The sequence below is a fragment of the Haliotis rufescens genome, unplaced genomic scaffold, assembly GCF_023055435.1.
Source record: "Haliotis rufescens isolate VD_foot unplaced genomic scaffold, xgHalRufe1.0.p SCAF_2, whole genome shotgun sequence".
NCBI classification, from domain to species: Eukaryota; Metazoa; Mollusca; class Gastropoda; order Lepetellida; family Haliotidae; genus Haliotis; species Haliotis rufescens.
The window spans coordinates 22,541,150-22,556,831 of record NW_025963890.1 but is presented as its reverse complement, the minus strand read 5'-3'; the positions used below and the strand labels follow the sequence as shown (position 1 = coordinate 22,556,831).

At 37.1% G+C, this 15,682-nt stretch overlaps 1 protein-coding gene across 3 annotated transcripts in view; it reads right to left on the bottom strand.

Annotated features, from left to right (window-relative positions):
- LOC124111990 (guanine nucleotide exchange factor subunit RIC1-like) overlaps positions 1-15,470 on the bottom strand; it is a 78,843-nt gene extending 63,373 nt beyond the window's left edge. For all 3 annotated transcript variants that reach the window (XM_048399756.1, XM_048399757.1, XM_048399758.1), the window contains exon 1: positions 15,268-15,470. In XM_048399756.1, coding sequence (XP_048255713.1) covers positions 15,268-15,408 — 141 coding nt within the window. In that variant the 5' untranslated portion in view covers positions 15,409-15,470. The remainder of the gene's footprint in view (positions 1-15,267) is intronic.
- Between the last annotated feature and the right edge of the window lie 212 nt (positions 15,471-15,682).

Genomic DNA, 15,682 nt, shown 5'->3' with positions numbered 1-15,682 from the left:
CCACATGACCTACTTTGCCAGTTCCACAAACCTTGCAAACCATGCCCATATCCTTCGCAGTTGAAAGAAAGGAACAAAGATTTCATTCAAAGTGTAAAGGAAAATAAGTTCTTGAATCATTTGTTTCGTGTTTTTAATTCCAATATATTATTAGACTAAGATACTGTGTAAACACTTCCTCTTTCAGGCTACTGTAAGTGGAACAGTATTTGCTCCAATTCATTTAACCCTACGACTAATACTTGTAGCACCTGTTAAGAAATGTACTGGCCCCAACTATTATCAACTATTGTTTGTATTGATCAAACTTTTGAACACAAATTTAGATTCAACATGATAATAAAAGCCTATTAGTATTAGTTAACAACATTAACAACGAAGTAATCTGGGGTCCCCCTGTACCGAGTACAGGATTTTGGTGCATGTCTGTGTAACATGTGTTTGTATGTTTATTTCCATGAAAAACATTAGCACTGCCAGCAGTCCACTTTTAAGTCCAAAACCTGAAGCTTGTAAAATTTCTTTGGTCCGGAAAGCTCAGCACATATAATCTCTATATCAACAGACAAAGAAGCCTCAGGCTAAGGAGGCTAGTTTAGGCTTGTAGAGCAGTTACATACAGTTAACTTTGCTTATAACGAACACCCTTATAACAATCTGGATATAATGAACTGTTGTGGGGTCCCGTCCATTTGCTCTATGTATCCTGTATATATGCTTATAACGAACTAGGGTTATAATGAATTAAAATCAGTGGTCCCTTTGAGTTCGTTTTAACCATAGTTTACTGTATGTGATATATGTAGCATCAGTACTTTGACAAATCTGGATCTAACACTGCCTTATAACCTATTTTTATCCCAATTTTCATTCATCAACTGAATGTCATGGCAGCTATTGATCACGTAACAAAATAGAATCAGGAAGAATATCTGATAGGATCATATGAACTTGGCGAGCATGGCAATGAATATTGTGGAGTTTGTCAACTCTACGGCCCTGGTGGCCAGACAATTGTGGCATCTTAAATCTACCCCTGCAATATCTGCTTAGCAATATCTTTCCATTACAATTACACGTCCCTATACATGACATTATCAGGAAACAGATTGTGATTGTTAATGGCAGGCAGTTCCTGGGACAGACAGCTTTGATGATCATGATAATCAACCTCTTGCAGCTTCCAAGAATACACTGCCATGGATGATTACATCATACTCAACACAATATGGGTTATATCACAATATCTAGCCTACATTAAGATACATATCAAATTCACAACAGCTATTCAGTGTTCATTCTATAGCATGGCACTGTGGCACAGGCACATTACAAAATCCATTTCAATGATGATGCACGATTTAACACCTAAGTGTGGCAGATCCATAGCTTCCAATGCAAAAGAATTTAATTTTGTTCGCGATATTTTCTATTTAATAATAGTATTTAAATATAGGACCCCTTAAGTTCTGATTTTTAACATAACAAGCTATGAAAAGTACCCATTAAGATTCCATATTCAATTTTAACACTGCCTGTTAGGCTAAAGCTCTCAATGTTAAAACTGTTCTCAAATAATGATAAGGCCTTTTTTTCCACTAGTTGGTATTAATTTTTTTGTCTTGAAATGAAATGTATGTCATCATTCGAGCTTGTTTGTTGTTCTATGCCAGCATCTGTCTTATTCCAGCTATGAAAAAGTGTGGCCAATAAATAATCGATTCCTGGCCAGGCCAACCAGGGGTTGATAGCATGACAGGGATTTACCAACACCTGCTGAGAGGCCAACATGCGGCCCCAAATCTACAGCAAAATATCAGCAACACTTCCCAACTTGAAATTAAACATTTCCCTTATTTCATGCTGTTAGTCCTATCTAAAGTTATGGCTTGAAGAAGGGACAGGGCCAATAAAGTAGAAGAGCAGGGCTCAAATAATTTCTTTAACCCAACTTGTCCTGCAGGGAAAGCAGATAATAATACTTTGTACTTGTCCTGCTATATTTTCACTTGCCCTGGGAAATTTCATAAAGTTATTATTTATGGCAGACAGTACAAAATAATTCAAAGTCCCCGTCATCTACGTTCACCTCCATCCATTCCAACTCACTCAACCATGGTTCTTACATGGTTCGTTTTCTTTATTTACAGCCACACTGTTTTTGAGAATTTTTTCTTCTTTCAGCCTGTTTGTTAATTAAATCATGTTTTTTGTCCTTAACCCCACCATCCACTATAAAAAATGTCCGTATATCACTATTATCAGCCATTTCTCTCACAAAATCAATCATCAGCTGTTCACTATCACTTTGACATTTGAGCATCAATCATAAGTCGCTTACAACAAAATATTTTTTGAAAGTCTCTCTTTTACTTTAAAAACTAGTTTCAATACCTACTGCGCAAACGCACTTTCTGTTTATTTCTGTAAAAGACAGTTGCCAAGTATGTCATCTATTTATGACATGCTCAACATGTATTTCGTTGTTATTGGCTAGATTGTGCGAGAAATGAAAACGTATCTTAGGTTAGAAATTATCTTGCACATTTTATTGCAAACGATTTGAAATGAATCAATACGACTGAAATATATGTACTCGCCTGGAAGGACAAGCGTTTCTTCAATTCTTTCTCGCCCTGCACAAGCTGTCACTCGTCAATACGAGTGGTTTTTCGAGCCCTGAGGAGACTTTGATGTTTAGTTTTACATTATTGCATCAAATCTAATGTTAATATTCAATGTTAAACGACCTCTGAATGTACCAAGTATTCCCCATTTGCCTGAAAAAGGGGACTTAGTTTGGAAACCTAGGTAAATCCCTGCAAGAGAAACATCCCATGTTGTTGGTGCACTTGTTGGTGTACTAAGATGACACACAGTCTAAGATGAAGATCTAAGATGTGCAGAGTCTGACCTACTACAGAGGTTCTGAGGACCTACTGAAACCTGAATCCCCACTGGGGAAACACCTAATGTAATGAACTCAAGAAAGGCTGACAGTTAGCATACACTTGATAAATATTAGCAAATATGACTGCATATATGTCACTGTGCAAGTGTGACATCAAGTGTCAAGTATCGTGTTTCAGGTGAGTCTTCACCTCCCTACCCCACTTACTGGTGATGACATCAGGTTTGTTACTGACAGATCCAGAGGAGGGTGCAACCCCCACCACCATCCCCATCCTACACAAAACACAATCCCAACATTCCAGACACCTGCCATGCCAACCTACCATGTGCTTTGCTTCACTTCATGACATGTGCATAATGTGTATTCCCTGTGGTTTCCAAAATCCTGGATCCCTATCTACTTAAATTTCCATAGAATGTTTTCGACAACACTGTTTCAAACACTAATAAATTTAAATCCCTGCATACAACACTGTACAATGTAATATCCCACATCAACATAAAATCCGTATCGTAATAATAGACAGCAGTTGACACCTGGACACAGTCAATAATATATAATATCTCCAGATATATCTGTTTGAAAAATCAATAACTCAAACATCATATGTTTTATCAAATTAAATCAAATCATACTTCAAATTATAAATCAATATTGTATTTTGTGATATCCAGATTTTCGACAGCCTAAAATACCTCATACCCTGTTATTGTACAAAGTGCTCTGTTCAAGAAAGGAGTGTGAAAATTAGGAGCAATTAAACATGGAAAGATGGAAGTTAAATCTTAAAGTCATCCGACAGTAATAAGGCTTGTTAAAATCAATTTCTTGCTTTTTATCATCAACCGGCAACTAACATTCTACCATTTTTAAGCAATAGAAGCAACTTTTCAGAATGACATTTCATTTTTTCACTGGATTTTCACTTTTTGTACATGCCATCTCATGTCATCCATAGTGAGTCATATTTGCAGGAGAACTCAGCCAGGGTCAGCATGGCCTTGGCGCAGTGTCTTCATACATCATACTACATGAGCATATAGTAAAAAAAAGTCACTTGGTTTATTAAATAGAGTTAACTTTTATAGATTTTTGTAAAATCTACAAATAAGACAAAAATATAAAATCCTCCATCACTAGCAAATCAGTCTGGATTAATATAGCTTATCACAGATTGTCTGTCAGGCTCTAGATCAAGATATTAGCATCTTTAAAATGTCTGCATTTTCTACATCGATGTTATCGAAAAAGTCTAGCTAGAAATATTATAGGGATTGTACACAACATGCACACAGATAAAATGGTCAAATTGAAAAATAAAATTGTACTGCTTGTCAGCTATTCCTGTGAATCAAAATAATTAACAGTGATCTGTATCTGTTTGAATGTCAGGCCTATACACATTTATTTAAACAGTACACTCAGCAATATTCTAGCAATATGACTGTGGCCTGATAAATATTCATCTCTGGTTGAAATAAACCTGTGATTGACATTATGAGCATGTCACACACCATGGGGGTATGATGACACTCAATTAACCAAACCACCAGCGGATCCATGAAGTTACCTCAACAAGCACAGGTTGCTGGGTTCATAATCTAAACCGGGCTCACAATTGGGCACCACATTTCTCTTTCCCCCCACCCCCGACATTATGCACAATTTTGTGTAAACAGCATCACAACTGAACCCATGTATCAAAGCATGAGAAGATGGATACATACATCTTCCCGAGGCAAGAGAGTTAACTGACTATAAAAGTCCAGTTTCCACCCTTGCCGAACTAGGCTCAAATTCCTGGGCTCGATCGTAGCGCCACCTGCGGCTATTACAAGTTTTGTCCTTTCTATACCTCTCCTTTGGACCAATCAGATTCCACCTCTTGTATCACTTGCATTTGCTTCAAAGAAATCGATCGTTAATCAATATCTTTATTGTGATAAAACGAGTCTGACATCGCAAAGTGCATCAAATCACGTGAGCACCTTGATTAAAAACATGAAAAGATTTAGAAAATATCTGTTGACAAGTTGCACATGCTTTGCAAATTCTGCATTTGACCGAAATCTGCATTACAGTTTATGAACCGGATTTCGATTTTGTTGCGCATATACTCGTTAGTACAGCCAAAATGTAACTCCATAATACCACCCTAGTTCGGCAAGGGTGGAAACTGGACTTTTAAAGCCAGTTAACTCTTTTGCCTGGGGAAGATGGATGGATAGGGCATATTCAAGAGTGGAATGTTTACAAGAACTGAATGCACCAAAGTAGCAGTCACTGATGACCTGGTTACTTTCAACTTTTTATTATGATTATTATGATGATTATAATCATGATAATATCCCAAATAAAGTGTATCAGAATCAACATTTCACTATTTTCAACCCAGACACAAAGCCACCTATAGAGTATTCCTTACAAGACACCACAGTCTGGTACTGTGTACATAGCCCTAGCCACTGGCTGTACTGCCAGCTCCATGGAGGGGGTCAAGCTGACCTGGCACTGACCCTAGAAGATTACAGGTTAACAATGCTAACAATGAGATGGGGATCTCTCTGGGATGTTCCTCCTTCATAACTTGTGTAGACACGTGCCCACAGGCAATAGGCTGGTCAGTACCCACCTACAGCAGATCAGTGTTATTGACCATGGCCACGTTCGACAGACTAACCGGTCATGGATCGAGTACACAGTCCTAACATGGTCTTCTGTTTGATTCAGATATAACGGTACTTAAATTCCAAACCTTCAGAAGATCTAGAAGACTTGACCAGAACTGAGATAAAGTCCACAAAACTTTTTTAACAACTATCTTTTCTGTAAGATATGTTCCTTTCAGAGACTAGATGTTTGTCTAACTAACAATGTTCAAGTTTGAAAGATTAACAAGTCAAGGATGAACTAAGCAATCATAAGGCTCTATTGTATATGTCCAGAACATATTGGTATTCCTACAAAGCAGTTTTTCAAATAAAACAAATTGCTAGGCTGCCATCAGGACCAACAGACTTAAGAAGATGCAGAATCTGTCTAAACTCTTCAGGCCTTCATTTAAAAAACTGCAGCTTATTGTGACAAATAAATCAACATGTAAATTAACTGCAGGCCATATGGACCCATACAAATTTAAAAATACAGGCCTGACACAAGATCTACCTGCCACAGACCTGCAAGCAGGCGCTTATTTCGAACACTGTAACAAAGTAATAGATATACCGTACATGATATATTCTGATGCATTTGCCACTTTTGATACAAGGAAAACAAAGTGTCTAACAGCTTTCTTAAAAATGCAAACAATTGAAATCAATCTATTTTCAACAATTATTCAGATGAGCATGGTTTTGATAGATAATATCCAACTGTTGTTTTAACAGCAAAAGGATAAATATAGTCAGCACAGATATTTAGGATTCTGCCATCTAGGTGGTAATAGTCTAAGTCAGAGAAATAGTAATCCAATTAAGAGATACAGGATACCAAATGGGAGATCCTGGAAACTGCAAAAGAAACTCCTATGGCTCTATAGATTGTATGGACGATTTGTCAAAAGTGGCATCATGATCCATTTCTCAATTAAACTACAAGATCTGTTAAAAAACAGCTGACATCTAGAGACACAAGGCAAGATCCTGTGGGAATGGGGCTGAATCTTCCTGACATAAGATCCATGTCCCTTAATATCTTTCACATCTCTCAACCAATATTAGACATGATAGACTTCACTTCATCCTATTACCCTTGAGCTGACCTTGGTATTTATACCATAGCTGACAGATGCAACTTGACTCACCTCATGTTTCTGCTGATGCATGCATATTCATTTGCTACCCTTCAAAGGGAACCTGGTGTCAATGTTTCCAGACAATCGTATCAGTATCAATGTTCCCTTTACTAAGTAATGATGCAGTAGCACCGATGAAAGTTCAATGGCGAACATGGCTACAAGAACTGAACAGACTTGTCATGATAAACATGATAAATACATATTATTATCACACATATTTTCTAATACTGCTTTAACATGCTTGAGGCTATCTCCTTAGGACCGATTCACAAACAATTGCCATTAAGTAGCTATAGCAGAACCACAATATTGAAGATTTAGTTGACGATTTTAGATCATAATCCTATTTAAATTCTTTTTCCTAAAAGAAAGGATGGCCACAAAACAAAATCAGATGTGTATTTTCAATCATAGAGACATGGTACAGAAGGACCAATCTCATCCCTGAGTTTGTGTTCATGGCAAACTGTGTACCAGGCATCACTGTCCCCACAAAATAATCACTGATTACAATTACAAAATATTTTTGCTGATGTACTCCTTCCACTACAGAACCAAATGGGACATTTCTGTTTCTAATGGCTACCCAAGGGGCCCATCTACTTCACAGGCAATTGTCACAAACAGTAATCAATAGAAAACATGGACACACATGGAAATTCAATTCTTGCAACATTTCTCAAAGACTACATTAGATTTACCAAATGGATAAATGTGAGAATTCCATGCTGCTGTTCCACAAAGCAATCTTAGCGTTACAACTGTCATCAGTCAATGTTTAAGTATGTCATACACATGATATTAAACTGTGTTAGTGCTAGGAGTACTTCATGCAGCAGGGCCCAGGGCTGAATATTTATCTAATTCTCCCATGCTTGTCATGAGAGATGATCGACTGTAACTTAGTGTAAGAATTGTTGCTCATATTATCAACCACTATTTTCTGGACCACAGTTGATTAGTTAATATTCCAATAATGATGATGTCAACTAAAACAACACTTACTAACTTGCTGTAAACATACGTATAGTTACAAACAAGTGAATGATGTTCACTCGACAGTCAGCACTATTCCTGAAAATCACTGCCACCTTAAAATTGAGCAACAATTCATCCAATTGAAGCATTATGATGGTAGTCGCAATATGGCAAAATAATGCTGATGCGATGTTAAATTTTAACTTAATTACTCATTATGACAGTATGGACACAGTCAGTGATGTCACCTATTGTAACCACCCAGCACTCATTAGTCAGCTTGTATGGCAAACATAGAAAACACCGCATTCAGCACTATTCAAGCTATATGACGGTGGTCTGTAAATAAACAAGTCTGAACCAGACAATCCAGTGATTGATATCATGAGCATTGATCCATGCAAATGGGACACAATGACATACCGTCAACCAGGTCATCAACAGGCCTGACCACTCTATCCCTTTAGTTGCCGGTCAAGACAAACCTAGGTTGCTTGGGGCTTATCATCCCCACATCTCCATCAGGAACATAAAGATAGTATGTTAGTTACATGCTTTGTACATATTGTCAAACAACAAGAAATGAAATACATAACAAGAATGTTGTGGAGAGTGCCCAAGGGCTTTTAAAAGATGTGAACATGGTGAAGTTGCCAACAAGAAGAACTACTATCGACCTAATATCATTTCACAATGAGACAGGGGGCACAGTTGGCCCAGTCGTCTAAGGAGCCGTGATTCGCTGTGCAAAGTTGCGTCCCTTGGGCACGCCAGAAACCTATGATTGTGGGTTGGAATCCCGGTTCACCCCCATTATGTTTCTAGGTTTGTCAGCACCATACCCGTGCTTGTGGGTTTCACCAAAGTGGTAAACGTCCGAGATCTGCATCACTTCGGGCTTCCTCCCACATTAAGCTGACATGCCGTGATATAACTAGAATACTGTTAAAAGTGGCGTTAAACACAACACACTTACTCACAATGAGACAGATAAAAAGCAGCTGCAATTTAGAAAGTTGCCCTATTTGCCCTAGTTGCCCTGCAGTTGCTAATACTCCATCGTTGTTTTATTCAGTTTCTAAACCCCTAGGATTATTGTAGAATCATACTATGCATTAATCATGTTCCTATGTTTATTTCTCATGAGTATGTCAAGATAGAGCACATTAGTAACCGTGTTCATAAAATAAACATCACAAGGTATTTTGTAAAAATATACAGTAAACTACGTTGAATAACAAACTCAAGGGATCACTAATTTTAGTTTGTTATAACCATAGTTTGTTATAAACAGATATACAGCATATATACAACAAAAGGCCGGGCCTAAAAAATAAGTTTGTTATATCGGTCAGTTCGTTATAAGCGTGTTCGTTATAACTGTATTTTACTGTAATATGCTTCCTATGTGTGTCCCTCTGCACCTGGAGTTTGAATTATTTTAACTATGGCATTATGACTGTAAATGTTGCACCCAAAAACAAGGAATTTTGAAAATGATTTCAAACGCACACAAAGAAGCAAAAACATTTTCAAGCACTTTCAAGGCAGAATGTCATTAAGATATTTGCAGCAGAACCCCAAACAGAGCCTCTCCCATCAGGTATGTTCTCTACACCACTATAACCAGATTGTAAACTTCCACTAAAAGGCTTAGATTTATTTCTCATGGAAGGATCATGACCAATGTTATCATGATGATCAGTTTTGCCCGATGCAAAGCTCTGCCTGCGAACAATGTTGGGAAAATCAATACAAACAGCGAATCCTCTACTTGCAAGCTATAAATAAACACATCTACCATGTTTACTTTTCCTTTACAATCTCACTTACTGAAGGAAGAACAACTTTTGTCAACACAGCAAATAGAAGTCTAAACTCTCTTTCAAAAGATTGTTGACTTTTTATCACCATGAGAAATAAAGCCTTGATTTGTTGGAAACTAAAATTGCTGACTGTGTTAATATCTCTGTAAGCAGGGGAGACCTAATGTCTCTGGGCTTGTTTATATTGGGAGCCATTCAATACTAACGCTACTTCATAGCTCCCAATCTACTAATGGTTAATAAGATTGAGGCAAGTGTGTGCCCAAATGCTTGTACGAAATGGAAACTGATAATGACATGTACATAATGTAGTTTGCAAAAAAAGAAAAACACAGGGAATGTGTCAATATAGGTGATGGGACTGGACTATCATTTCACAGGTTTATTGCAATGATCTAACTCTAGCTGTTCTAACGATTAATGACTGACAATTATAACTGATTGATCACAACTCCTGTAAGCATGGTAAGTTGAGTGCAACCATGGTAACGACACCATCATTAACCATTGGTGTCAATAATTCATTGTCGGGAAAATTCGATTTTTAATAAATACCTTGTAATGATGTATATTACACGAAGTGATTGATCAACGGTCTTTAAAAAAATACATTTTTATCCTTAGGTGAAAAAAAAGTAATAATAATTCAATATGCCATGCTTACTCTACTATCCTTCCAAGTCTAAGAAAATTCACTATGCTAAGTAACACCTGGTGTTAAAGAAGCAACTGGTATTAAAGTACCACTGACATAAAATTTTAACCATAGCCATGTTATGTCAGATTTTGCACAGAATTTTAAGTGTATACATATCATGGTATGGAAAACGATTTCTCCAGGTTTACCAACACTTCCGACTGAACATGCTGAATGACAAATATCCCATAAATCTCATACATACATTTATGTAAACAATAGTGTGTCCCCTGGGGCAATAGAGTGACAGATTCTGGTTACAAACGTCAATAATTCCTTCTTGACTTAGGTTAAACTTTCCAACACATGCTGAAATGTGTCAGTTTGTTGAGAATTTGTTGACAGAAACAAACAATATCTATTGAGCGAGTACATGGTTTAACCATGAAAACAGTGTTTCCAAATCAAGCATGAAATTCAAGAGGTCGTTGCTGTAACCCTAATGTTGAGAATGAAAGAATTACGAGGTTTATAGATTCATAAACCTCAAACAACAGGCCTGCTTACTCATGTTAATTTTAAAAAATGTTAGGGTAAAGAGTTCTTATGTCAACATAAATATTTTACACCAGTTTACATTGCTATCAAATTATAAAGCAAATCTCTTTGAAAACTTTCAACAAACAGGTCTGCGTCAACATAAAACGAAAAAACAACTTGATGGAGGTGCCTTGAATGATTCAATAATCTTTGATAAATTATGTATCCCACGGTTTGGTTTAGGGGTAAATATTTACTTCATGAATGGAAAGGCTGATATATTGCCCATGTGAGAAGATACCAATGTAGCAACTCCAAAGGAACATTTTGATAACATTCCTCAGACACATCTGCACTTAATTCACATTGATGAAAGATGCCATTCAATATTGACATATACAAGTTTCCATTACTTTTTCATAGAAATATGTTTATTTAGAAAGAACGGTTGATTGCATTTTTGGGGGTGGCGTGGGGGTGGGCGGTGGTGTTGGCTAAAAATTCTCAGCCTAACTATGATATACTGTTGATAGAGTTGGATGCTAATTACTTTTCAAGACAATCCCCACCCAGGTGTGAGGCGTGGGGATTTTAGGGGCAGGTGGTTCATTAAAAACAGGAAATGTATATATCATGTTTATAAGTCTAATTTCAGAATTATTTTGTTGAAACAGAAGTTTTTTCACTTAATAAACAATTCTGCAACATTATTTAGATATGTGTACACATATATTTTTTCTATCACTAGTATCAGTATACGATCATTGGACCCATACCACATTATTATGAAGTATTGCTCAGTTAATGCTTTTACGGGGGTCAGTGACAACAAACATGAACACGAAGAACCACTGTTTCATCAGGGAAAAACAGTGATATAGCTTGTAAGTACTGAAAGTATGAAGCATCTATTTTGACACTAAACAGTTTCCTGCCACCATGTGTAGAACGTTGTGTTTACAGGAAGCAGGGGAGGCAGCTCAACTCCATATGTTTAGAGTTGGCAGATTCCCTCATGTTAATAGTACCACCATGACCAGAAACCTTGTCAGTGTTACTGTTGACATTTTTCTCATAATAAACATCATTAACACAGACTCTCAGTCAAGATAAGAAAGTGAACTTAAAAGGACATCATCGATCCCTGCATTTGGGATACGATGGCAAGCAATCAATCAGCAATTGAACCTGACCAAATGATCCATTTATTTGCCTCTGATGACAAGCACAGGTTGCTGGGGAGTGGGGACCAATATTCTTACTCAGAATCCCAGCGTGGCCATTTATGTTTTAAAGCTGTATTTCTTTTCTAAAAGTAATATTTACAAGGTTATGCAAAAGGGGTGTCACAGGCTGATAACTACATAGGATAGCGATAAAACACCGCCTATCATGAAACCAAATACTAATTCTGATTGCATAATCCTATAAGAACAAGTCTAAGTTAAGTCATTCCAGTAAAACACTGGTTTATAGCCTGGAATCTGATAACATGGAACCCGGAGAGGTTCACATCAATGTATAGTGTATAGTGACTCAAATATAGCAATATCCAGGGATGAGAATGGATATTTTCCTTTTCAGCTGAAACTTCCTTTACAATGGAGGTTGGTTCATAATTTGGGGGTGTTTATGGGGATCATCAGAATGTAACAAATTTGTGGTCACTAAAATGTGTGGATCCACGGAAAATTCTCATCCCTGAATATCATGATTTATGTAGATCTTCTCAGAAGCCAATAATCCCCAAGTCTGCAGCAAGAACAAAAGATTTCCAAATTAAGTTCCAATTTCATGTGTATACTTATACTGTATAGTTAATATTAGTTATACAGTCTGTGCCAAAAGCATTTTAGTCTACTAGCCAGAACTTGGCTGTAAGTATAAGCATCATTTTCAGTAGACTTTGATGTTGATATTAGACTATTACCAGCTAAGCTCACTAGACTGAATAGAACTTTACTATGCATCTGTTTGGTCTAGTAGCTAACATTGCAGACTGGTTATAGCTAAAGTGACAGCTTTGTAGAGGTGACTTGTATTTCACTGAGAAAGAGGCTTTAATTTAATGTTAAGTTTTATATTATTACACTGAATGTAATGTTAGTATACAATGCTAAAAGATCTCCCGACGAACTGGTATTGAACAAAATAACATACATTATTTCCTACTATGTTTGCCAGGATCACAGAATTTCGAATCCTAAATATATCCCTGAATATGTATTGATAAGTTTGCTTGTTGTTTGTTTGTTGTTTAATGCCACACTAAGCAATATTCCAGCTATATGACCGCAGTTTGTAAATAATCGAGTTTGGACCAGACAATACGGTAATTGGTATCACCCTATGCAATTGGGATATGATGACATGCATCAACCAAGTTAGCAAGCCTGACCACCCAATCCTGTAAGTCGCTCTTACGCCTTTACATACCAGGTAGTCACCTTTTACAGCAACCATGGGATGCTGAAGACCTATTCTAACCCGGGCGTTCACGAGTCTATCGGTAAGTGAGGAAGGTGTATGACGACCCACCTGGTCACTATCAGTATGATCAGCCAATGACACAATACCTGTTAACATGGTTAGCACTGGGTTTATAATGTCGATGACAAGGGTTGTTTTCAACCCCTGCATTCACATCCATTAAACAACTCATGTCTGATCCAGATTCTTCCCTGATTGTGTACAACAATATGTCAGCATCAGTAATGAGTTTACCGGTAGGTAGACAAGATGATTTGTGCTTGAGTGACCATGCCTCTAGGCAAGTGGTCAGCAAAGGTCAGTACAGAAGATGAAACAATTGTTGTAAAAATTGACACACACTGTTTTCAAGACTGTGTTTTCCATGATAGACTGTAAGGGCTGTTCTGATGTCAATTTGATTGAATTTCATCAAGCATTGTCATTTAAATCAAGAGAATTTGATAGTTTTTTAATATCTACTGATATATTTGATCATTCTTGGGACAGGTAGCTTGTCAACTGGTCAGACATTTGAAGATTCTACACTGCACATTTTAAAAGAACACCCACAATGTCCTGTATTTTACAGTATTTGACAGATCCTCGGCATATTTCACAAGGCAGTTTTAGAGCTATGATTGTCAGAATGCTAGTATATGACATGTTTAACATAACGTTTACGATAGTCATAATGCTGCAGCCACTTTGTGGAACCAGTCACAGGTGAATAAAATGAAGGTCAATACATCATCAGTCCAAGAACCTACAGCTCCATCATGACCTAATTGTCTGCACAGCTTAGCAGTATATGTCAAGGGACTGCATCTGTGCTATCCATTACCAATGATATACATCTCTGTATGAGTAGGCACTATCATCGTAAATGGTATTTCGACCATAATGCACCATAGTGGACTGATCAGTGAACGTGGTACATTGTAATATATAGAAATGACTTACAGCCCACAGCAAAATTACTATATTCTCTCAGACATATTACAACGGTGATTGATACCTAACTTTTAGCATATGTTTAGCATATATTTGATAAGACCCTCATCAAATCATGTTTGGACAATATATCACGAAACCTGGTTTTAACAGCTTTCAGAGATAAACATTTTGGCAATCACTGCAATCAAAGGTAAATCACACTAATTAGTATATTGGGTAAGGTAATCTCCAATCAACTGTCCTGCTCCCTGCATACTGCCCTCTGGTCACTGTACACCATAGTTAAATAGGATAGGCTGAAGACCGTAATTAAGAAAGCAATTGGGTTTAAATGTCTGGAAATTGGTGAGTGGACTTAAAACATTCTTACCCCCATTTTACAGTATATGTTATAACTTGATCAGGGTTTGACATAGAGATGAACCCATTAGTTCCATGGAAACCTGCTTCAGTCAATTAAAGTGTCTAACAGTCTTATGTGATTACATGAATTGCTACTGGTAATATATGAGTACAGAGAATGTTCTTTAACAAAAAGGGGCGGTGGGGTAGCCTAGTGGTTAAAGCATTCACTCGTCATGCAGAAGACCCGGGTTTGATTCCCCACATGGGTACAATGTGTGAAGCCCATTTCTGGTGTCCCCCTCTATGATATTGTTGAAATAGTGCTAAAAGCGGTGTAAAACCATACTCACTCACTCACTCACTCTTTAATGAAATCAAACTTATCATATTCTTAAAACATAATGGAATATCTGGAAGGAGAGAGTGACAGTAAGTGTAGAATTGTCACATTTCATATGAACATGATATTGCAGAGTAGACATAACAACACACCTTCTCTGGAATAAAGGTCTCATTCAGTAAATGTATCCAGGGATAGACATGTATCGCTGGTAACAGATTAGGACCGACGACATACTGTCTGATTAAAAAAACAGTTCAAATGAAGGCTGCTGAAAAGCCTGTCGAATAAACAATGAAAACTTGACCTACCATTGCGACACATATTCCGTCATCAAATCTACACACGATCAGTATACGTCAAACTTTGAATATCATAGCAATTTGACTGAACTGAATTAAGGTCAACATTTATGAAAATAGCCTGTAAGTGATATAAATACAGTGACAGTGCAGACTCACGTACCTTTGAATACCAAATTGTCAGAGTATCATCCGAGAGAACGGCAAAAAACATCCGATCACAACTACTGACAATGAATTCGATTGGAGAGGAATCATTTCGTGAATTCCTAAGATATTTTGGCCATCCAATTGGGAAATACATGTTTGTTGTGATAAAATTTGGACAACTTGTCCTGCCACAAGTACATGTCAAGAGGCCATATTGCAAACAGAGTTATTGTTAGAAAGAGTATTTGTAATTGGATGTAGCTTAAAATACATATCCAATCAGAACTCTTGTAACATACATTCATCGGTGTCCACCATACGGGATTCCCTTCCGGTAGAGGCTACAATGGGAAAGATAGCACTCATTTTCGAATACATAGAGAACGTTTGTTGCTTTATAACGAGTGTATAATCACAATTTATTTCCT